Raw genomic sequence first — 25,504 nt, 5'->3', positions numbered from 1 at the left:
ACTTTACTGGCACTGAAAGGTCATTCATTTAAAGGCAAGCATATAACACACTTCACATACGAGATTAAAATGAGCAGTGAAGTTCTGCTGAGACATGAGGCTTTATTACTCTTCAGTCACTAAATATTTTTACTTCTAACAAGAAATAAGCAATTGGATAAAATTTTAGTCTCCTTTTCTGTTTAACAGACCCTTTATTCAAAGTTTTTACAAAATATCTGAAAGTAATATACAGTTGGGTCTTTGGTGTTTCATTTTATTCTTAGGCTTTAATCCTCTTACTGTAAGGACAAATCCCCATGCTAATAATCAAGTCCTTTGTATTGTTTCATGAAAGCTTAGTTGAGATTGTTTCCTTTCACTAGAAAAGGAAATAACCAAGACTGTTGTTGCCTCCTACCCCTAAGTCACCATTCATTCCGTGATATTACTGATCACTCTAGAATTCCTTTCCCATAAAGTATTACTCATGGCCAATCTGGGATGGTCTTCTAGAGAAAGCTGTTCACATTAAGACCAAGGCCTATGGGGCTGAAGGTGTGGCTCAGTGGTACAGCATTTGCCTAGAAGGCATGAAGCTCTGGGTTTAATCCCTCTCACTACAACAAACAAACAAAAAAAACCCCACAAGGTCTAAGCTTAATATGGTCTGCCAAACTTTTTTATATGAAAGTCATCCACTACACTCTTCACATATGGACAGTCTGTTATGGTCTCAGCAGTGCCAGAAATTTTATGGGAAAGGTATGGCTTGGGAGTCTTACTGGAAGGAAGGACACCAGACCACTGGGCCTGTAGCCACATTTGCACAGTAAGCATGCTGACCTTACTTAGACCATACATTATGAAACTGTAAAAATAGACAATTTTAGTATAGAAACTGTTATTCATAGTTGACATGAAATTGATTTTATTTATTATCATTTGGGAGTAAATTACCGGGGAGTCGCTAATAAAAATTACAGTTAGATTAAACACCCTCTATCAGTACCTCCTCAGCCACCCCTTGGCTCTACAACCAGGGACAGATCACTGCAAGATGCCAGGATGTTTCTGGATTTGTGATAGGCACCTTCCTGTAGTGAAGCTCAGCCAGGATGTACCATCATTCTTCCAAGATACCAAGCAGCCCTGGCTAGTGTAAAGGCTGCCAAGCGGGCACAAGGTCATAAACTAGGAAAGTTAAATTTCTCTTCAAACAACTTTCTCCTAAATTTCTAATGGAAATTAATGAGAAAATGGAGGTGTAAACAAGGAACAGTTGTGAAGGGCAGCCATCAGCCTGCTGGGGTGGGTTACATAGATTCTAACACAGTTGAAGATGGGGGGCACCCCTACAGGAGAGTGGCACATCCCAGTGTCTTCACAGAGAAGCAGCAGGAACCCACCAAAGCCACAGAAAGGTCAGTTAGTCATAGAGATTCACTTGCTCCAATTGTGACAGGGTGGCTATAATCTGAATCAGAATTTTTGGACTGTACTTTAAAGGTAATGACTGTCTGTTCATTACCTGTCCCTCCGTTTTGTTCTTAACTCTCTCAGCAAACACACGCACACACACACACCTTTCCCAGTATTTCCCAGATCACCCAGGATTCACTGGCTCCAATCAACAAAATGAAATATCAATAAAGAATATTCAGGGGCATAAACAATATCGGTGGCTGGGGCAGGCCATGGGGTAGAGGAAGACATGGGCATTGGTTCTGAACAGGGCCTGCTGCTCTGGTTGCCTTTCCAAGTATAAACTTCAAGTAGCAATGTGACTTGCAAGTGAGATTCAGTCTAGTGGGGAGAGAATGCTTGGTGAGACTGATTCTCAGCAGACAGAGGCAGGTTTTATCTATCTGTTTTATTGTTTTCCACACACTCACCGGGCAAGTTTGCTGAGGCCAAGGACTTGCTTGTTAGGAAGATAACCGATATGGACCTTGAGGGGAGAGACAAATCGTGAGCTAAGTGAACATATAGCACCGCTTTCTGACAAAATACAGACATACAAAATATAGTATAATGGCCTGCAAAGTCATCACAATGACAGTGCAACTTTAAAACATTAGAAGATTTAAGACTTTTTAAAAAGTATAGCTGTGAGATTCCCTGGTAATTTTTTATTCAAATCTGAATTTTTTTTTCCCAGGAAAAGGTAAATGACCCTGTAGCAACAACACAATGTAACCAAGAAAGACTCCTCTATATAAAAATGTTGCCATTCCCCAGGGCACTGTAGCCTTAAGAATCCCACCACAGAGCCAGGTAATCTCAGCAATTTGAGAGGCTGAGGCAGGAAGAACAAGTTTGAGGCCAGCTTAAGAAACTTAGTGAGACCTTGTCTCAAAATTAAAAAATAAAAAGGGCTAGGAATATGGCTGGGGTTGTGGCTCATACTAGCCAAATATAAATCAATTAGACAAATATAAACATTACAGACACATCTGCATCATGATGCCAACATAAAACAGTTTTCATTTGTTCACCTGATATTTATGATACACTTCTACAACTGATCTAGTAGTAGTAGTTAGTGGGTTTTGTTTGGTATGGAGGAAGAGAAAGTCAAAGAGCACCTGAACGCTGGGTGCTACAAAGCAAAAGAACTGTCCCATAGGGGCTGGGTGTGGTGGTGTATACCTAAACTCCCCGCAGTTCGGGAGGCTGAGGCAGGAGAGTTGCAAGTTCAAAGCCAGCCTTAGGGGCTGGGGCTGGGGCTGGGGCTGAGTGGTAGAGCACTTGCTGAATTTGTGAGGCACTGGGTCTAACCCTCAGCACCATATAAAAATAAATAAAATAAAAGTCCATCAGCAACTTAAAAAATAAATAAATAAAGTCAGACTCAACAACTTAGTCCTTAAGCAATTTAGCAAGGCTCTGTCTCAAAATAAAAAAATATAAAACCAGCTGGGGATGTGGCTCAGTGGTTAAGCATCTCTGGGTTCAGTCCCTAGTACCCACCCCTCAAAAACTAAGAATTGTCCCATCCAACCAATGTCTCGGTACTGCTTGAATTTGTATGCTTATCTGCAGTGCTAGAGTACACTTCTAGTTTGTGTGATTTTTGGTCTTCCTTCAGATTCTAAATCATTTAAATGTCCACTTTAGAAAATCATCACTAAATCATATAGCTAAAAAAGTTAGCAAGCACACAAATAGAAGGGAACAGCCACAGTGGTGAGAAGCTAAGTACAGGATTGAGCTCCTTGACCCTGGCCCCACAAGGCCATTAACTCTCTAAATCCTCCTGAACACGAGTTTAATTATCTCACCTACAATAAAAGACAGAAATGAATTCAAAGGTTCCCTCATTGTTAACTGTAGATCATAAGTTACTATGTGCCTCCTGACATGATAGAATATGAAGTTCTCAGCATTCCTGGGAATTACTTCTGTTTGAAATGTTCAGTCTTAATATTATTAAACTTTAGATCTGGTTTATAGGAAATCCAGAGGTTGAATGGAACACAGAAGGTGAGTCACTACAGAAGACCCAATCTGGTCTCTTCAATGGGAGAATTGGGGAGGGCGTATTTTGGAATAAAAGACTTAATAAGATATAACCAAATGCAATGTAAATATAAATGTGACTCTTAACTGTATACTTATTTAAATAAGCCAACAGCAAAGCCTGTGAGTCAACTGGAGAAATTTATTTGGGTTAGCTATTAGATGCTACTTAGGAGTTACTGTTGATTTTGTTTGTGGTCGTGCTACTATAGATAAGAGATACATATTAACTGCTAGTGTGGGTTAACTGCTAGTGTGGGTAAGTATTTTAGAAATGACAGTTAATAATTAGTGATGAAAAGTCATGTTGTCTATAACAGACTTTGTATTCTTCAATATTTATGAATTTATTGCTATCTTCTTACATGTGGTAATCAAATTGGGTTTTCTTTAAAAAAAAAAAAATCCTTGTCTTTTATAGAGACACACTGGAAGAAATCATGGGAGGAATAATGAATATCTGGGATTTGTTCCAATATAGTGCAGTGGGGACCTTTATTTAATATGATTGTCCTGTGTTGATATCTGTTGAAACTGGTTGATGAGAACATGGAACTTATTCTACTAGTCTTTCTCATTATGTATGTTTGAAATTTTCCATGATAATTTTTTTTTAATTTAATTTTTTTAGAAGAGCAAGAGACTGATACCATTACATACAATCCTGAAAGTACCAAGTGTTGGCAAGAATATGAAACAATGAGAACTCCCATAGATTTCTGAGAGTGTAAATTGGCATAACCACTTTGGAGAGCTATAGGTCAGCACTGGGTAAGCTGGACATGGGTATACCCTGTGAAACTGATTCCACCTCTAGATACATTCCTAGCAGAAATGCATGAATATATGCAACAAGAGAAATCTGATAGCAATGTTGTTTGAGCAAGAAAAGAAAAAAAGAGGAGACATGCAAATAACTACCCAGAGAAGAACAGAATAGATAAATTGCGGTGTGTTCATACAATGCAATAATATATAACAATGGAAATAAACTACAATCACAGGTAAAGACATCAATGAATCTTACAATGTAGAACAAAGGAAACCAGACTCAAAAGAGGACATATTACAGATTCTTTTCACTTATATATTACTGAAAAATAAGCAAAATTAATCTATAGTGTTGGAAATTGATATGCTAGTTACCTGTGGAGATCAGGGATGGGGTAAGGCTTAAGAAGGAACAAGAGGTAAGCTTTCAGGATGCTAATCCTGAAATCATGTTCTAGCTCTTAATCTGTGAGATGGTAAAAAAAAAAAAAATACCTTTGTGATTAATGCATTTTTCTAAGTTTTACTTCTATTTATAAAAGTGAAAAAAATAAAATACTTTAATAAGAAAAAAGAAGCAAATGTTAAATCTTATTAAATTTCAGTAATGGCTATTTAGGTATTCATAACACTATTTCCTATGAGCCTTCTGTTTGAAAAGCATTAATGAAAAGCCAAAATTAAATAATTATTGGGTAGGATGAACAGGACAACTCTAAAGCCACATGTTCTCAAAGTATTTATTATATGTACAAATGTATTTTTTTGTGGTACTGGGGATTAAATCCAGAAATGCCCTACCACTGAGCTACATCTCCAGTTCTTATTTCTTTCTTTTTAAAAATATTTTTAAATTATTGATAGACCTTTATTTATTTATATTTGGTGCTGAGAATTGAACCCAATGCCTCACACATACTAGGTAAGTGTGCAACCGCTGAGCCACAGCCACAGCCACTCCAGTTCTTATTTCTTTCTTTTTTTTTTTTTTTAAAGATAGAGTGAGAGAGGGAGGGAGAGAGAGAGAGAGAATTTTTTAATATTTTTTTATTTTTTATTTCTCGGCAGACACCACATCTTTGTTTGTATGTGGTGCTGAGGATCGAACCCGGGCCGCACGCATGCCAGGCGAGCGGGCTACCGCTTGAGCCACATCCCCAGCCCCCAGTTCTTATTTCTTAAGACAAGGTTTCACTAAGTCATCCAGGATTGTCTCAAATTATAGTTCTCTTTTTTTGTTCGTTTGTTCTTTTTAGATATACCTGACAGTAGAGTGTATATTTTGACATATTATATATACATGGAATAGAACTTATTCTAATTAGGATCCTATTCTTATGGTTATACATAATGTGCAATTGCAGTGGTCACATATTCATGTATAAGAATAGTAAAGTTATATCTGATTCATTCTACTGTCTTTCCTATTCCCATCCCTATTCCCTTGCTATGATTTAGATGTGGTATCCCTCAAAAGCTCACATGTGAGATAATGTAAGAAGGTTTGGAGAGGAAATGATTGGGTTATAGCCTTAATCTAATCCATGGATCACTTACTGGTGGGATTAACTAGGTAATAACTGGAGGCAGTGGTTCATTGGGGATAGGGACATGGGGTATATATTTTGTATCTGGAGAGTGGAATCAGTCTCCCTCCCTCCCTCCCTCCCTCCCCCCCTCTCTCTCCCTCCCTTCCTCCCTCCCTCTCCCTCCCTCTCTCTTTATCATCATGTGAGCTGCTTCTGCCACACTCTTCATGATGTTCTGCCACACCTCTAGACCCAAGGAATGGAGCCTGCTGTCTGCAGACTGAGACCCATGAAACCGAAAGCCCTTAAATAAAAGTTTTCCTCCTCTACAATTGTTCTGGTTGGATCCTTTTATGTGGGAGGCCAACCTTACACATGACTGAGTTACACTCCCTGGCTGGGTGCTGAGGTGTTCAGTCGCAGAAATGTGGCACCCTTCTTGGGTTCAAGGGTCGGTGTCTCGTGCATGGGTGTGTATTGCTACAGCCCCATGGGTGAAGCTATGCTCACCTGTTCCTTCGTAACCTAACCCCTTGCCCTGTTTAGGATAGAATCTTCCATGGAAGTGCCTTGTGTGTGTCCCCTTCTCTTACTGTGCCCTTGGGTGTGGCCTACCCAGATGTCAGTCAACCTGCTGACAGTGGACTTCATGAAGATACTCAGCCCCCTGAAACCTGACCCCTTGCCTCATTTGAATAGCTTCTCCTCAATAAAAGGGGTCAGCGTGTGCTCTCACTCTCTCTCTCTTTCTGCAGACCCTTAAGGTCAGAGGAGCCGTCACAGCGACCCCAAAGGAAAAGGTATTTGTGTCTCTTGTGTGGTTATTTCTTGCAGCCCAGTTAGCCCAGTTCAACTGGAGTGACCCCTGAGCCTTTTAGTCGCGAGAACAGAAACCCGGCACTTTTAGGCACAGCAGTGAGAAAGCTGACTAAAACATCCCTTCTTCATTCCCCCTTGTCTAATCCAATGACCTGCTATCCCCCCCTCCGGCCCCTCACTGTGTTAGCATCCATATATCAGAAAGAAAGTTTGGCCATTGGTTTTTTGGGATTGGCTTATTTCACTTAGCATGATAGTTTCCAGTTCCATCTGGCAAATGCCATAATTCCATTCTTTTTTATGACTACTATTCCATTGTGTATATGTACCACATTGTCTTTAACCATTCATCTGTTGAAGGGCACCTAGGTTGGTTCCATAGTTTAGCTATTGTGAATTGAGCTGCTATAAACATTGATGTGGCTACATCACTGTAGTATGCTGATTTTAAGTTCTTTGGGTATATACTGAGGAGTGGGATAACTGGGTCAAATGGCAGTTCCATTCCAAGTTTTATAAGGAATCGCCATACTGCTTTCCCAGAGTGGTTGTACCAATTTGCAGTCCCACCAGCAATGTATGAGTGGGCCTTTTCCTCCACATCCTCTCAAATGTTTATTGTTACTTGTATTCTTGATAATGGCCATTGTGACTGAAGTGAGATGGAATCTCAGTGTAGTTTCAATTTGAATTTCTGTAATTGCTAGAGATGTTAACCATTTTTTCATATATTTGTTGACCATTCATATTTCTTCTTCTTTGAAATGCAGGTTCAGTTCCTTGCCCACTTATTGACTGGGTTATTTGTTTTGTTTTTGTTTGATGTTAAGTTTTTTGAGTCGAACTTGCAATTCTTCTGCCTTAGCCTCACATCAAATTTATTTTTAACTGCAACAAACTAGGTGATATATCATCTAGCTGACATTTAGATTTATTTTTTTTTATAGAAAGGGTTGGAATAAATTAAAGCCACTAATCCCATAACTTCTGTCCCTGGAAATTCTGTAATCACTACTGCTCATATCATGCCATATATCAGGCATATCCTGGATCAAAGAATATTCAGTCAACATAAAGGGCAAAGGTTTTCAGAGCCTGCAGCATCTACCAAGAAAAAAAGATGCTGCTGCTTTAACCTCATTCTCTTCACCTATTAACATGGTATTTAATATAAAATTTGGCCTGAGGGCCAGCTGCTACTTTGTTTTTAATTTCAGGTTATTATATCAATCAGCTTGATAAAGAGTAAACATTTATGTGTAACTATAAATATCTAGGATATGAAGAATTAGCAACTGACAATTTTAAATATAATATCATAATTTTAAAACTTTCATTAGGCTTTTAAAAATGTCAGGAAATAAGGAAAACCTTACCTTTCCCACAAATGGAACTAGATGATGTTCACACATGGAAAACATATCTATGTCCTTCACAATCACCATCTCATCATGATCTTCATCAAATATAGCATCGTTCAGGACATCTGAAATCAGAAACTTGCCTTAGTAATGCTTACAATTCCACAGAAAAGCACAAAATAGAAAAGCCACCATGATCAATACAAAAAGACAGTAAATATAAATTAAGCCCCAAGTATTCAATTCTGTGAATATTTCAATGAAACTGACATGGGTACATTAAAAATAGGTTAGAAATGTAACCCAGAACATGTTATGTTAATTAATATTATTATTATAATTATTATGTTATCATAATATATTATATAAATATAGTATATATGTTATAATCTATATTTAAGTTTTTATAGGTGATCCTCACCTGCAATGTGGATCAAAATGGGCTAAAAAGTATGTTATCCTCACTAAAACATTAAGGACATACAAATTAAAACCAGTTAATTGTATCAAATTACCAAAGTCTTTCTCTGTAAATGATATTTAAAAATCATTAATACAATGTTACATAAGAACTGCAGAATTGCAAATTTATCTGTAGTATGAGAAAAAAAGGAGGGAGGGAGAAATGAGGAAAGGAGGGAGGGAGAAATTATGCCAAATAAAATCAAAGTGGCTATTTTCTTGTGTAGAAATGGGTCACTTTCACTCTTTTTTTTTTTTTTTTACCTTTTTTATACTTAATATTTCCTCTATAATGGATAGGTAGAAAATCATGAGGTAAAGACGAATCTTTAGCCTTCTGACTTCTAAGGCCAGAACCACACGCTTGTAAACCTGACTGCTATTACCAATTCCTGAAATAATTTTTATATTTCTAAAGTCTTCCAGTTACTGTAGATGAGTATAAGACTAATTCTAATGGTCACCTTTCTTAGGAAATAGATCTTACGGTTTGTGTGCCTGTGCCTCTCTGGGGAGGCTTTAGGGATGAGTGATAAACTGTGAACCTGGCACAGGTGGCCAAGCATACTGCAGACATTTAAAAACCGTTTTTATTTTTAAATACTGCACCAAGTGAGCCTCACTATCTCATCTGCAAAACAGAAGGTTACCTAGGGGATGCTCAAGGGACCTTTGAGCTCTCCACCATTCTGTGACAGTAAGAACATCCTGTCCTGGATGCTGAAGAGGGACAAAGGGATACAAGCCACCATCCTCACCACTGCAGTACCACCCTGGTTTTGATAATGGTATAGGTACCTGATTGATGGTGTAGGCGAATGCCTGTAATATGGAAAATTCCTCGGCTCTATCATCAACTGAGAAAAGAAGCTAAAAGAAGGACCGTTATCGTCTCACTTTTATAAAGTAAACATATACTTTATGAAAACGGCACTGACATCTAGGCACTGATGCCTAGTTGTACGGTTTCAAGGCTTTGGGGGATACCCACGCTACATAGTACAATTAGACAGAAGGGAGGAGGTGAATACAGCCTACAGCCACCTACAGCCACCACTTTCCCTCAGGCAGGCTGCCAAGTGAGTCACAGGGAAGATGGGCAAACGTCCACCCACACTCCTGACCTTCAATGGTTCAGCTGCTCCTAGAATAGGGGCTCACAGATACTGAGTCATCATGTAAACCAGTTATCATCCCCTGAGTCAGGCTATTCAGAAATGCACTAGAGTGTGTGGCAGGGAAAGTCATTAGCGTGGTCCATGAAAGTGAATGTGTGGGCTTTAAACACCCACAGACACTCCTGTTCGAAGTGGCTAATAAACTCCAGGGAGGAAAAAGCTCAAAGTCCTTCGTTAAGTAAATATTCCTTCTCCAAAAGCAGTTTTTCTATACTGAATATTCTGTCCTAATCTTTAGTCATATTTCTGAAAGGAGTCCAAAAATAGCCCCTTAGTGTTCCGAGAAGCATCTTGGATTTCTCCAAGAGTTTAACATAATGTTATTGCCATGTATAACTTCCTAAAATCTTTAGTCACAAAAGAAATATCCCTGAAAGTAAAAACAAATAAAAAATTATTTCTTGAAGAGAATCATCATCTAATGTCAGACACATTCATTTTCTCTGGCAAAGAAATTCCCCATTGTAAGCTCTGATGACAACCATATGGTGTATATTAAAGCCAGCCTTCCAGCTAGGCTAAGTGAAGATCTTCACTTGCTAGCTGTTGGACCTTGGGCAAGGCATTTGATGCCTTACTCTTCTTGGCAGTAAAACAGGCATGAATAAGAGCAGATCTTTCAGAGGTATCGTCAGGATTAAATGTGTTCACAGCTAAGTAAGAGATGTGGTAGTTACTACTCTTTTAATGAAGACTGGCAGCTAGACATGGTGGTGCACACCATGTAATCCCAGCTGCTCGAAAGCTGAGGTAGGAGAATCAAAAGTTCAAAGCAGCTTCAGCAATAGTGAGGAGGCCCTGAGCAATTTAGCAAGATCCTGTCTCTAAATAAAATACAAAATGGGCTGGGGATGTGGCTCAATAATTAAGTGGCCCTGAGTTCAATCCCCGGTAATAAAAGACAGACAGAACTGCTAAGCTATGTGTGGGACACATGGATGTACACTGATAAATATCAGAAGTTAAAAAGCAATAAGTTGCTTATAACAGAATACAGGAAATGAACAGTAGTAACTTTACAGTGGAAAAGTCTGGACAATGCTACCTGAACTAAGTGATCAAGGTTAACTTTGCCAGCAATAAGACATAATAAGTTGGATGCAGTGGCACACACCTGTAATCCCAGCAGCTAGGGAGGCCGAGACAGGAGGATCTCGAGTTCAAAGCCAGCCTCAGCAATAGTGAGGTGCTAAGCAACTCAGTGAGACCCTGTCTCTAAATAAAATACAAAATAGGGCTGGGGATGTGGCTCAGTGGTCAAGTGCCCCTGAGTTCAATCTCTGGTACCCTCCCCCCACCAAAAAAAAAGACATAATGGTATTGTATAGCTCCAGATTTGATATAATGAGAAGGGCACATGGCCTCTGTGGTAGCCTTCCTCAAAATTTAAAACTGTAGTACAATCAATCATCAGAGCTACCCAGGAGGCTGAGGCAAGAGGATCATAGGTCCCAGGCCAATCTGGGCAACTTAGTAAGACCCTGTCTCAAAAAATAAAAAGAGCTGTGGATACAACTCAGTGGTAGAGCATCCCCTGGATTCAATCCCCAGTTTATAGGGGAAAAAAAAAAAAAAAAAAAGCAGAGGTCACGAAAGAAAAGGAAAAACTGAGAAACTATCAATTGAAGAAGAGTAGAGAAATAACTATATGCAATGGAAATAAATTCAAGTAAAATCTGTAGTTTAGTGAATAGTATTGTACTCATATTAATTTCTCAAGTGTCAATAATTGTACTCATGCCAGATGTTTCTTGGGGAAGCTGGGGGATGAGCATATGAAAACTCTATGCTATCTTCATAATTACTAAGTAATAAAAAAAGGAAAAGGACAATGTCCATCAACTGAAATGTATAAAAAATGGAGTACTACTCAGAGCAGTACAGAATGAACCAATGAACATATAATAACATGTTTGAACCTCCAAAGTATCAACTAAGTGAAATAAGCCATATATGTTTATAGATACATGTGTACACACATGCACACAGAAAAGATGACCGTCATGCACGTAGTATAATCAACAAGGATAGATCACATATACAATGGAGGTCCCATGAAATTCTACCTTCTAGTAATGTAGTCATCTTAGTTTGTGTAAGTACAATCTGTGATGTTTGCACAATGTCAAAATCACCTAGCACAACACATGAAACTAAGAAAGGCCACAGTGCAGTGATAAAAAGCAAACAGGTGGCTCACCATGGGCCAGAGAAATGAGAGAGAGGATTTGGCTGCAATAAGGTAGGAAGAAAGTTGTTTTTTGGGTGACAGAACTGTCAAAATTCACTTTGTACATGCAGAGCTGGTGAATATTTCTGAATGTTAATAAAGCCAATTTTAGAATAATTTTTCAATTATAATACAGTACCTAACCTATTGGGTGAAGTAAAGTGGAAAAAAGAGAATAAACATATACACAAGTGTTTATCTGCAAAAAGAAACAATGGGCCAGGCACAGTGGTGCACACCTGTAATCCCAGACACTAGGGAGGCTGAAGCAGGAGGAACCCAAGTTTGAGGACAGCCTCAGCAACTTATAGAGATCCTGTCTCAAAAAATAAAAAGTTTTGGGGATGTAGATAGAGTACCCCTGGGTTCAAACCCCAGCACCCCTCCACACACATACACACACACAAAAAAAAAAAATACCGCAAGGATAAATGAAAAAGCTACTAAAAATTAAGAACTATGAGAAAGGAGAGAAGAGATGTGGGTGGAAATGAGACATCTCCGAATATAATTTGCTGTTTGTCTTTGAACTCCTTTAAATGTTTACATACTCAAGTACATTACACCAATAACATAGCTCATATGGCTTAATTCTTTGTGTGGTAATGAAATACTAATATGTTGCCTATATCCCATTTCATTAAAATGAATGTAGACTATAAACTTGACCTAGCCAAATCACTTTTCTTCAATAATGAAGTTTCCCAGCTATATTTACTTGTGTTTTGCTCCAACATATCTGAAAGCTACCATCTGTGGATAATAAGAACAAAACACTATCACAGATTGTTTTAATTTCCTGCCTGTTATCAGCAGCAAGAAGGTAACCCTGGAAACGAGGATTTACGGCATTCTATTTCCTACTGTTGGTCATAACCACAAAGGAGACCAAAGCAGCCTCCAAAATTTACAGGTTTGTCTATAAGGCCACCACACAACCTCGGTCTAAAGGTACACCTTTCTCATGCCAGTAACAATGAAGCAATGGCAGCAAATAGCACTGCTGAGCAACTATCCCTCGGGGAGTTAATCTGCTGGGGGGGGGGGGCCCTTTCTGAAAGAAGGTCTAAGCACCTCTGAAGCATGGTTTCTTAGACTCTTCCAGTGGGTGTGTTAAAACAAACTGCTGGCCTCATACCCAGAGTCTCTGTTTCAGCAGGGCTGGTGGGCCTGGGAATCTGCATTTCTAAAAGGTTCCCAGAAGATCCTAGTATTGCTGATCTGGGAACCACACTCTGAGAGCCCCCATTTAAAGCATTTTAAGTTTTATGAAACTGCACTGAATCTTCACATCTCCAAAATGCTCCTACTCAAATACATAGACATATATATCTAAGGATAAACACAGACCTGTTTCTGCCAAGAAGAAAGGAAAGTGAGGAAGGGAAGAGGGAATTTCTGGAAAAGACTCCCCTAAAAGGAAATTTCTATCCAATAGAGTTTGGGTGTGTTTTTTTTTTTTTTTTTTAAGTTTTTCTTTTTACTGAATGATATAAGAATTAACATTGTCTAGGATATTTGGTGATCAGCACCAAAAATCAGAAATCTCTGAAGAAGCCAGAATTTGACTCTTGATTCGTCTGGCTGGGAGAGCAGCATTCAAAGACAATGGGAAATGGCTTGCTATACTGAATGCATCCATCCTAAAGGGCAGGAAAGAGAACAGTGACTGCTTACTGGTTTTAGAATTAAAGAGAATGAGTCAGAAAGGGGGAAGAGGGGGTAGTACCTAGGCCATAAGGCCTCTTTGTTCTTGGCTAGAATTAAATCAGCTGAAGGAGCTAACAAAGATATCTCTATCCTGATTCAGTGGAGCAAGGTGTGAATCACGGTCCCAGATGCTCCTAGTACAAGATAATATCAGAGCTGCCCCTACCAGGATACAGCACTCATTTCACTGTGCCTCTTGGTACCATGGTCATTGTTCTCAGGTCTCCCAACCCCATTGGGTTATAACCTGTCAGAGGTACTTATTGTATCTTAAGGCTTTGGAGTAGTTCCCACAAAGTTGTAACATCATGCACAAAACCGGAATTAAACATAGATCTCCTATGTCTATGCAATTAACATATGCATTTTTATTCAGTGATTCAACTCCTTAAAATAGATTGTAAAATAAAGGAACTCCAAAGACACTCATGTGACCAAGTGAACCTAAGAATTTTCACTGCAGCCTTATTGGTAATAGCAAAAATTGAGAAAATTGTCACTCAGAAGAATGATTACACAGCTTGGGTAGAGCTGCAATAAAATACAACCCAGGAGTGGAAATGAGTGAATTTGAACTGCATTTATAAATTCCTGAAATATTGTTTAATGGAAAAGGCATGACGCAGGGCTGGGGATGTGACTCAAGCGGTAGCGCGCTCGCCTGGCATGCGTGCGGCCCGGGTTCGATCCCCAGCACCACATACGAACAAGGATGCTATGTCCGCTGAAAACTAAAAATAAATATTAAAATTCTCTCTCTCTCTCTTTTTTTTTAAAAAAAAAGAAAAGGCATGACGCAGAAGGATATATACAGCATAATTCATATTTGAATGGATATATTGCATATAAAATGAAAGCATAATAGACATAATAAGTAAGAGACTAAATTTAAGACAGTGGTTACCTCTGTGGCCAGAAGTTAAAGGATCCAGAAATAAAAAGTAATATCTTTCTTTTTTAGAAGCAATTACAGTAAAATATTAAGATTTGTTCAGACTTTGGATGCACTGTTTGGGGGTTTAGCTCAGTGGTAGAGTGCTTGCCTAGGATGCACAAGGCCCTGGGTTCAATCCCCAGCACTGGAAGGAAGGAAAGAGAGAGAAAGAAATTGAAGGTATTTTGGCTAAACTAGTTTTTCGTAGTTTGTCTTACCTATTTGGGACATTTTATAAATATAGGGGTTTTTTTTAAATTATGGTGTTTACATATATACTGATCCTTCTCCCTGCCCCCTTTAAAAATAAAAAATAAGGGTTGGGGTTGTAGCTCAGTAGTAGAGCACTTGCCAGCATGTGTGAGGCACTGGGTTCAATTCTCAGCACCACATTAAAAGAATAAAATAAAATAAAGATACTATTTCTATTCACAGCTAAAAATATTAAAAGAAAAAAAAAATAAGCTGATACCTTGGAGCTGAGGGTGACAGATGGGGGGACAGAGGGTAAATACCTGCCTGCTTCTTACAGTGTTGCAAACTGCTTCAAACCCTCCTCCAAATCCTTTTCACTCTTCTTTTTCCAACGTGGACCCTGAAGAATGGCTTCCACAAAAGAAGAGTAGTAAGAAGGACCATACCAGCAACATTCATAAATATGTCCATGGAGAGAGCATCAAAAAGCGTGTCCCTTGGGGCTAAGAATATAGGTCTGTGAGAGAACACTTGGCTACCATGTGAAATTCCTAGCACTGTCAAAAATTAAAGTTAAAAAATATGTTCCTTAAACCAAGGACAGTGGTACACACCTATAATCCCAGAAACTCAGGACATTGAATTGATGATATAAGAACATGAAAGCACAATCTCTCCATCCACACTCAATTATTTAAGTGGTCTTAAAGGAACCTGACATGTACATTGAGGCAGGAGGATCCAAGTTTGAGGCCAGGTTCTGCAACCTAGCAAGACCCTGACTCAAAATAAAAACTAAAGAGCTGGGGATGTAGCTCAGTGGTACGTGCCCCTGGATTCAATCCCTAGGAACACACGCACACACAGCATGCCCTTCAGACACTCAAGAGATCCAGAAATTTGCCATGAAGGAATGGGGACCTCAGATATGCACAATGACACCAGGTTCAGGAGTAGTCTGGGCCTAAGGAATAAGGAAAGTCCTGTACCATATCTGTATAGTTGTCCAGAAAATGCAACAAGAATGAAGATCCGCCATACAAGCTCTCTCTATACTTCAGTCACCTACGTTCCTTTCACCACTTTCAAAAAAATCTACAGTCAATTTGGATGAGAACCTCTGATTTTCAAATAAAGCTGTAAAATGGCAAAAAATTAAAAATAAAAAAATTGAAGAACAACTCCCTAAACCATGCTCTGCAATTTAAAGACCTCAACTCTTTGGCATCAAAACATTTTGCTTTCTGCCTCCTGTTTGAAAAATTTGTTCTGTAAGAAAAGCAGTGTCAAAACAAATTTGAAGAGGGAAAAAAAAAATCACCATCTCTGCTTTCATTTCCATCATGACAGTGCACTTCTTGTTAGACCTTCCAATACTCACAGCTTCTTGCACTTAAAAGACAGAGCTAACATTTGTAAAACTGGGCCAAAATAACCATGAACCCAAACATTCCACACATGGACATAATGGAGGAAACTAAGAGGACTGTAGACAACTGGTTACACCATCTGCCAGAGAAGGCAGGGCTGCCGCACAGCTTTGATTCGATCTTTGAAGCTATTTCATAAACTGCAAATTTGTTAGCAGAAAAGATCCAGTACATTGCAGAGACAGTAAAAGTTTGGTTATTTTGGAAATTTTCATTCCTACTGTCCTTAACGGAAATAAACTCATGTTTCTTTTAAGCTATTAAAAGAAAGCCAAGGCAATTGACACAGATGCTATTTGGTGCCCTAAAAAGAGTACAACATACATGTTTTCACTCAACAAATACAGTACTGGTGAACTATTCCCATTCTCTCTGGCACCCATCATGAGCACATCACTGGAGAGAGATCTAGTTTCTACATATGAAGTTACATATCTTGCTCAGTAACACTGTTCCTGATTACAGCAATAATGTTCATTGTACTTTTATTTCAAGATAAAGAAATACTAAAATAAGAACATGAAAGCATAATCTCTCCACCCACATTTAATTATTTAAGTGGTCTTAAAGGAACCTGACTTGTACAGTGGTTCCAGTTACAGAATGGTGAAGTAGAAGGAACAAAAAGAATCCACAGACCCATGTTCTAGTGCAAGATTTGTGCAGATTGTGTTAGCTGGGTTTTCAACAGCTTCACAGGTAAAAGAATGGCTCCGGGGTTCCTGGTTTAATAACTCTGGGGGTGTGGAAATAAATGTCAAACTATTAATGTTACCCTCCTGCTCTACTGGTCATCCTGGAGATGGGCATCACAGTAGCCAGAGGCTTTCTGTACTAAGGTAGGAAAAAAAGCACTTATTTTAAACTATTTTGATTTATTCTTGAATAAAATTGAAGGTTGTCAATCCCGTATATTATGAACTCTTAAAATAAGAACTCTCACTCTACTCTCAGTTAACTACTGTAAATATTTCTGGTAGATCAAGATTAGAGCATTACATGCTAAGAAAACAAAGTGTATTCAAGGAGCCTTTTTTTTTTTTTTAAACAAAAGCACATACTTGCCAAATTTAGTTTTTTAATTGGATAATTTTGTAGACTTTCACAATCCAGCTGTTAAGCCGAAAACAGAATTTACAAAACAGATGGTGATAACAAGGTCTGGTTCACAGCAGTTCTAAAGAAAGAACACACCAATCCGATAAACTATCCATTTACTTTAAAAAGCCTCTAGCAGGCTCGTCTCTTACCACACTGCGTTCACTGCTGCCAGGGGATTTCTTAAAGTGGGCATTACGGAACCAAGGAGAATTCTATCCAAGAAGGGACCAGCAGAGTGTGCAAGCCACCATCATTAGTGACAAATGATTACGGAATAAGGACCATCCTTCGGAACAGCAGTTCCCAATATGGCCAATCACACAGATCTTTGGAAAATACAGCTTCCCAAGACACAGTAAGAAAATCTGATTCACTGAGTATGGATAAGAACCCAGGATTATGTCTTTTAAAAACCCAAGAAATTCTGATGATCAGTTCGGGGTAGAAGCGCAGGACTTTGAGGACTGAAAAACCACCCCACTGCCGGGCCTCATTTGCTGTTTCAGCAAGGCTGAACTGGGAGCAATTTCTCATCATGAACCCTCACTGCAGCCACCAAGTCAAAGAGTGATGATTCCTGTGGACACTGTGAGCTCTGCACACAGCTGAGGAAAAGTCGAACAAGCTCTAGGGAAGCTGAAAAGGGTTGGGGAGAGCAGGGACAAAGGGGGGAGATATAGAAAGCTGGAGCCAACTTTACCTGAAGGAGAAAGGACCACACGCTCCCAGGAAAGAGGAAGGAAGGAGAACCTCACATCAAAACACTGTGGCCCCATTCTAGAAAAATCAGCCACTTGAGACATCAGTCAGATTTTACAGCCCACTCAATTGAAATCATAACATGATCAAGTCTGTATAGTTCCTGAGCTAGATACAAATATATCAAACCGGGCTGGGGATGTGGCTCAAGGGGTAGTGCGCTCGCCTGGCATGCGTGCGGAACGGGTTAGATCCTCAGCACCACATACAAACAAAGATGTTGTGTCCGCCGAAAACTAAAAAAATAAATATTAAAAAATTCAAAAAAAAAAAAAAAAAACAAATATATCAAACCATGATCTCAAGAGACTTGAGATCTGAGGAAATAAGAGGCCTGGGTATAATAGTATTTGGAGAATGGTAAAAGTTAACCTACAAAAGTAATACTTTACAGAAAGAAAAACTTGTGGGATGAGGGCAAAATTGAGTTGTATTGAAGATTTAAGATTTCAGGAGGCTGCAGGGTATGGGAGTGCACTCCTGTAATCCCAAATACTTGGAAGGCTAAGGCAGAAGGATCACTTGAGCCCAGGAGTTTGAAGCCAACCTAAGCAACATAGCAAGATCCTGTGAATGAATAAATGAGGAGACGAAAGGAAAGAAGAAAATTAAACATTAAATACTTACTAAAGAAGAACCAACTTGTTGGCCAACTAGTCAACCAACAAGAGTTGACTTTTGCCCTCTTTTTCTGACTCTGGACCAGAGCCCTGATCTCAAGCCACCTAATTCTACTCTGACCTACTAAAGTATGAACTGAATAGGGAGAACCCAAAGGCAGGACCCCTAAATGGGGTTTTTCTGCAGTCGAAACTAGTTTTTCTGCAGTTTCAGCCATGAGGCTACAAAGCCTATGGCCAATGCTAGCAAAGAAAATGAAGAGAGCAAATCTAACTTTTAAAAAGAAAGGTAACCAGGCATGGTGGTGCACACCTGTAATCCCAGTGACTCAGGAGACTGAGGCAAGAGGATCCTGTTTGGGGCCAGCTTCCGCAACTTAGCAAGACCCTATCTCAAAATAAAAAAAATAAAAAGGGCTGGGGATGTGGCTCACAGGTACCCTTGGGGTCAATGTACAGTACCATAAAATAAGTTACTAGGTTAAAGACAAAGAACGGGTCAAAGCTACCTGTCAGCTCGGGAGAGCAGATCAGAAAGGGCAACCTAATACCCAGAGACTGCTGGAGCCCAGAGTTAGTGTGCATTAGTCACAAAATTCTATTTTATCAACTACTTATTTGGTTTCTATAAAGAAAAAAATCAGTAATTTAATGCTACTTTGACCTTTACTTTTTAAAATCAAACTGGAACAGTTTCAGGGAAAAGGAGAATCCCATTAAATCTTCAAACTAATAAAAAGCCTTTTTTTTTTTTAAAGGAAGTTCTCTAGAGAAATTTATACTGTAAAAACAATCATATGAAGTATACAAAATTCCTACTATAAACATTTTACCTGAATTTAATCAAGTCTTGAGACCTAAATTACATTTTCCAAGAATATGGGCAATAGAGAAACAAATTAAATTTTAAAAAAAAACAATGATCAAATCACAAAGGTGGATTATCTTTCAGGACAACAAGCATCTCTGTAAGGCAGTGTTATGGGGTAGGGGCAAATGTATGGACCTCTAGTGGCTCCCAGTTTAAAAAAAAAAAATCATTAAAAGATGTTTGGGACCACTGAAGAAATGTGAATATAGAGTAGGAATTCGATGATATGAGGGAATTAACAATTAATTTTAATAAGGATGGAGTAAGTGGTTAAGAAGAAAAACTGTTTTCAAGGTGATATATTCTTTTTTTTTTTTTTTTTTTGGTGGTAGTGGGGAAGTGATTCCCAGGGATTGAACCCAAGTATCTCTATCAATGAGATACTTCCTCAGTCCTATTTTGAGACAGGTTCTTGCTAAATTTTCCAGGGTGGCCTCAAACTTGGAATACTCCTGCTTCAACCTCCCAAACTGCTGGTATTACAGATATGTGCCACCATCCCTGACCTGCCATTTTACCTCTTAATACAGGTCTTTGATTTATTATCAGTAAAAGAATAGAGTATGCCAATATGGCAGGAAGCTAATTTTGAATATAGGTATATAGATGTCCACTATATAATTTTGTCTACTTTTGTGTTTGGAAATCTTATAATAAAGGAATAAATTTTTAGAAAGCATGATCCTAAAATATTAGTTTTCTTGTTCTCCCAACTAACTGAGAAACTGCTTTTCTAGTTGATATGAAGTCCTTGTTAAAAATAATAATAATAATAAAATCTTTTTTAAAAGTATTTTTTTAGTTGGAGATGGACATAAAACCTTTAGTTTTATGTGGTGCTGAGGATTGAACCCAGTGCCTACATGTGCTAGGCAAGCACTCTACTACTGAGCTACAACCCCAGCCTAACAAACTAAAATTTTACATGATAGTAAAACTAGCAATTGGTTTTTCCCTGGTAGAGGCAACCCCAACACTTCTGTCAAGGGTGGAGAGTCCTTAAAGACTTCATCTAATCAAAGGGGCTATGGGTTACAAGTACACAGACCATGAAGAACACACAGATGAGGGAACTTTTCAAAACCTCTGGGAGCTGGGATTGTGGCTCAGGGGTACAGTGCTTGCCTAGCATGTATGAGACACTGGGTTCAATCCTCAGAACCACACAACAAATAAAATAAAGGTATCATGTCCATCTACAACTAAAAAAAAAAAACACTGCATCACAAGAAAAAAAGAGATCTGTTATCAGAAACCATTAAGTATGCATGTTTCAAGGGAAAACCATACTGTTTTAGTTAGATTTTGTGTTGTTATGACCAAAACACTGAACATCCACTTATAGGAGGAAAAGTTTATTTGGGGCTTACAGTTTCAAAGGTCTCAGTCCATAGATGGCCAACTCCACTGCTCTGGGTCCAAGGTGAGGCAGCATATCATGAGGGAAGGGCATAGCAGAGGAAAGCTGCTTAGCTCATGGTGGTGTCAAGAAGCAGAGAGAGAGGGAGAAGGGACCACAGAAAAGATGCACCCTTCCGGGACATGTTCCCAATGACCCACCACTTCTAGCAATGCCCTATTTACCTACAGTTACCACCCAGTCAGTCTATTCAAATTAGGATGGACTGATTAAGTTACAGCTCTTACAATCCAATCATTTCACCTCTGAATATCCTTGCATTAGCAGGAGTTTTGGGGGATACCTAATATCCAAACTATAACACACACCCCTAGCATTGAAAGTATTCTGAGGTGCTTACTGGGTCCCCCATCAGCTATGAGGAATCAACAGAGTGAGCAATGAGATGATACTGAGAGGCCCACAGTGCTGCAAGGAGCTTCAGCATGACAATCCAACTAATTACCAGTCTCACGGCCTCTCCCTGCACAGCAGACCAGATAACTTGTCTAGGGTCATAAACCAGTTTGCAGAAGGCTGCGCATGATGACACACATTGAAGGATCCCAAAGTTAAGCCCAGCCTGAGCAACTTAGTGAAAGCCTATCTCAAAATACAAAATAAAAAGGGTTAGGGGATGTAGCTCAGTGGTAGAGCACCCCTGGATTCAATCCTAGTACCTAAATAAATAAACAAACAATAAACAAATTAGCAGGGATGCTATGACTAGCCCAGGCTAGTTCTTCCCTTGATAGCAGGATGTATTTTTGTTGACATACTAAAACACCAGTTTCAGAAACACCACACATCTTAGGATTGTATCAACAGAATTTCCAACACATTGTGAAACTGGATGATTTGCACCTCACTTGTAAAGGGCCCCATCCTTCAAAAGGCCAGTTAATCATGGTGGAAAGGAATAGAAAGGAAGAAAGAGACACTAACATGAATGAAAAATAGCATGGAGTAAGCAAGCCCTCCACAGAAGGAACTAACAGCTGGAGGCTATCGGCTAGCTCCTGCAGCTGAAAGGCCAATTAGTTCTGATGGGTGATCAGAGTGGCATACCACCATTGATGCCCAGGCATTAATGGGAGCTCTTACATTTTGAAGGGTGGTGGACATTTAGAGAGGTATGATCTACAGCAGCTCTGCCATAAACTACGAGACAGAGTCCTCACTGAGTAACAGCCTCTCCATTGAACTGCAGCATGGATAGCCCTAAATCATTGTTAATGAACATCTTAACACAAGTCCATGAATTACATAGGTATAAATGCATTTTAATCTATCTTAGTGACAGCTTCCTTGTTTGAGATGATTTTAATGGCTTTGATTCCTACTTAGAACAAATAAAAATAAATACTTATGACATGAAATACATCATGTGGGAGGATGGATATAATAAAATTATGTTGTATGCAATTATGAATATGCCACATTGAAACCCGTTTTGTATCATTAAAATGTACTAATTTTTTTTTTTTTAAATCATGCTTCACAGCAAGAATCATGTGCTCTTGGGAAAGCTGAAACAGCTGGACTAAACAAACCTCAAAAGAATTCAGCCCAGAATTCAGCAACAGCCAATTCCTCACCTAACCCTGGGTGCTTCTCCATAGAATTTTAGATTAAGAAACAGTTGTCAGTAAATGAAGGTGGGCAGGGGGCTCCCCATGGTTAGCAACCCACACCAGAAAGGTTTTTAAAAAAGGAGGTGAACAGGGGCTGGGGATGTGGCTCAAGCGGTAGCGCGCTCGCCTGGCATGCGTGCGGCCCAGGTTCGATCCTCAGCACCACATACAAACAAAGATGTTGTGTCCGCCGAAAACTAAAAAATAAATATTAAAAATTCTCTCTCTCTCTCTCTCTCTCTCTCTCTTTAAAAAAAAAAAAAAAAAGGAGGTGAACAGACAAGATGGGCTAAAGACTGCACAAGGACAGCCCCAGGAAGGACTTTGCCTGGGTCTCAACACCAGTGTATGAATGAAACTAAACTAAATACTATACTGTCTTATGTGGGAAAATGGTTTTAGAAGATAAGAAAACACATAGGTAACAGGCTACAACACAACAAAATCTCTTATCCCTGGTGAGGAAAGACAGCAGAAGGAAGAAACCTATTAGAATTCAGAAAAGGCACTTTGGTGCGGACAGACTGGAGCAGGGCAAGCTGGGAGGCAAGGTAACTAGTGAAGTGGTCACTGTAATCAGGTGAGAGACATGGATGTCAGATTCTGGAGACATTCAGGTGGTATGATTCAGGACTTTTGAGCACGATTAACCAAGGGATTAATGGGAAGGCATAAATGCAGACAAAACGAATGACCAGAGTTTAGAGACTAGACCAAATAGCAACACGTATTCAGGTAAAGTTTATTAGAAGGACTGACTATGTAGGACTAGAAGATACTTTCAAAATATCAGAAAAAGGAGGTAGTCCTAATGTCTTCAGTGTTAACCTTGAATAAGTTTAAGATAAGGGCCCAGTGGGTATGGCTCAGTGGTAGAGCCCCGCCTAACATGCACAAGGCCTTGGGTTCCATCCCAGCAAATAAATAAACTAAATATATGTAATTGTTTTGAAAACATCATTTAATTTTAACTGGCATACTGTTTTACAGCAAACTTTTTTAGTAAGCAGAAGGAGTACACTAAAATAATGATAAAAAGTTTGGCATAGAAACATGTAAGCCGGTAACATGGTAGGTATTTGTGCACTGTACCTAATTACATGTGCTACACTTGTATACAACTGGCGGCACAGCAGGCTCATTTACACCACCATCACCACAAACTCACAGGTAACGCACTGTACTATAATGTTAGAATGACCACAAGGTCACTAGGCAACAGGAATTTTCCAGCTTCCTTATAATTTTGTGAGATCACCGTCATGCCAGGGTTGACTGAATGGTTGTCATGAGGCACATAATTGTATATGTTCTATTTTTCTCTGATTTCAGGGTAATTGTTTTCAGCAATACATACTGTACAACTGTGAAAATTTAGCTAATTATTAGAACAAGTTGTGTTTCTTTTACTCCTAGATTTGAAATAACTTTGTCACAATATTTTTTTAATTTTTTTTTTTTTTTTTTAGTTGTAGGTGGACACAATCTTTTATTTATTTTTATGCAGTGCGGAGGATCGAACCCAGTGCCTCATACGTGCAAGGCAAGCGCTCTACCACTGAGCTACAACCCCAGCCCCACAATATTTTTAATCTATTTGAAAATACATGTACATACTTCAGAAATCAAAATTTTTAAAGTATCACTGACCCTCGAACAACATGCTTTTGAGTTGTATGGGTCCACTTATACATGGATTTATTTGTTTTTGGAGATTTGGGACAATGTGAAAAACTCAGACAAATCAGGTAGCCTAGAAATATTTTTTAAAATTAAGAAAAAAATTAAGTATGCCAAGAATGTACAAAATATGTGTAGATAATTCTATTTTATCATAAAATAGACACAAACCCACTACAAAAAGCGAAAAATTGTGCTAGGCGTGGTGGCACACACCTATGATCCCAGCAGCTCAGGAGGCTGAGGTGCCGCAGTCTGGCTGGGCACAAATCACGAGCCACTGAAGCAGGAACAAACTTTATTTTTAAAACGCAGGAAAACACTTCACACAGCTCCCGGGGAAATCCTCCCGAACGCGCCACGAGGCTTGTCCAGGAACCCCCAGCCGGAACTATATCTCCCGGAAATCCCTCCTCCTGCACTTCCCCAACCAATGGGAACTCTCGGGGAATCCCCGGAAATCCCCACGAGAACTCCAAAATAGTGCGAGAACTCAAAAGTTGCGGCAGAGGCGGACAGGCAGAGGCGCCTGTCAATCAATACTGTTGGCAAAATGCCAGGGGCCATACAGACTCAGCCGTGGCTCTCAGCATCTCCCCCTTTTTGTTTAATTAAACAACAAGCAATGTGGCTTAGGGACCGTGCCTGTTAGGCAGTCCAATTCAACATATGGTCCTTACCCGTCATCGGATGAACTGACCTCTAGGCGTCAGCCTCCTGTCTTAGGTTGGTACCACTGCAATTGGATCATACCCGTCACTGACTACCGGTCCAGCATACAGCCATACTTGTGGATAGGTCTATGCACCAGTGGGGGGGTGAGGTTCTTTGCCTCACCTCTGTTGGCCCCCAAATTTGGCCTTGGTGCCAGTGGGGGAGTGAGGTTAATGTGGCTTAAGGACCGTGCCTGGTAGGTTGTCCAATTCAACATATGGTTCTTACCCGTCATCGGAAAACTGACCTTTAGGCGTCAGCCTCCTGTCTTAGGTTGATACCACTGCAATTGGATCATACCCGTCACTGACTACCGGTCCAGTATAAGCCATTGGCCCCCAAATTTTAGACCATCACTAGCAGAAGGGAGGAGGATGCAAAATGCCATGACACTAAGCCAATTGAGGGCTCCTTTGAAAAATTGTACCACCGGTGACACCATCAACAAAAATACTCCAGCACTACCACAATTCGCTGTACCAACAGATAGTTCACAATGCATACAAGTGATACATAGTCCAGGCAAGGTCTGCAAGCAATTCAAAGCAGAGGAATCTGTCAATATGTCCATTTCCTCCCAAAGTAAATCGACTCCTTGATTGAGCA

At 39.4% G+C, this 25,504-nt stretch overlaps 1 protein-coding gene across 1 annotated transcript in view; it reads right to left on the bottom strand.

The window, feature by feature from the left end:
• The window catches only part of Gch1 (GTP cyclohydrolase 1), a 50,387-nt gene that overhangs the window by 10,019 nt on the left and 14,864 nt on the right, over window positions 1-25,504 (bottom strand). Inside the window, exons 2-3 of the mRNA XM_027929769.2 lie at window positions 7,997-8,106; window positions 1,875-1,930 (exon numbers count right to left, since the gene is read on the bottom strand). Of these exons, the coding sequence (XP_027785570.1) occupies window positions 1,875-1,930; window positions 7,997-8,106 (166 nt within the window). The remainder of the gene's footprint in view (window positions 1-1,874; window positions 1,931-7,996; window positions 8,107-25,504) is intronic.

Source organism: Marmota flaviventris, chromosome 2 (genome assembly GCF_047511675.1).
Source record: "Marmota flaviventris isolate mMarFla1 chromosome 2, mMarFla1.hap1, whole genome shotgun sequence".
NCBI lineage: Eukaryota > Metazoa > Chordata > Mammalia > Rodentia > Sciuridae > Marmota > Marmota flaviventris.
The sequence above is the reverse complement of the archived record's forward strand: the minus strand, read 5'-3'. Positions and strand labels throughout refer to the sequence as shown.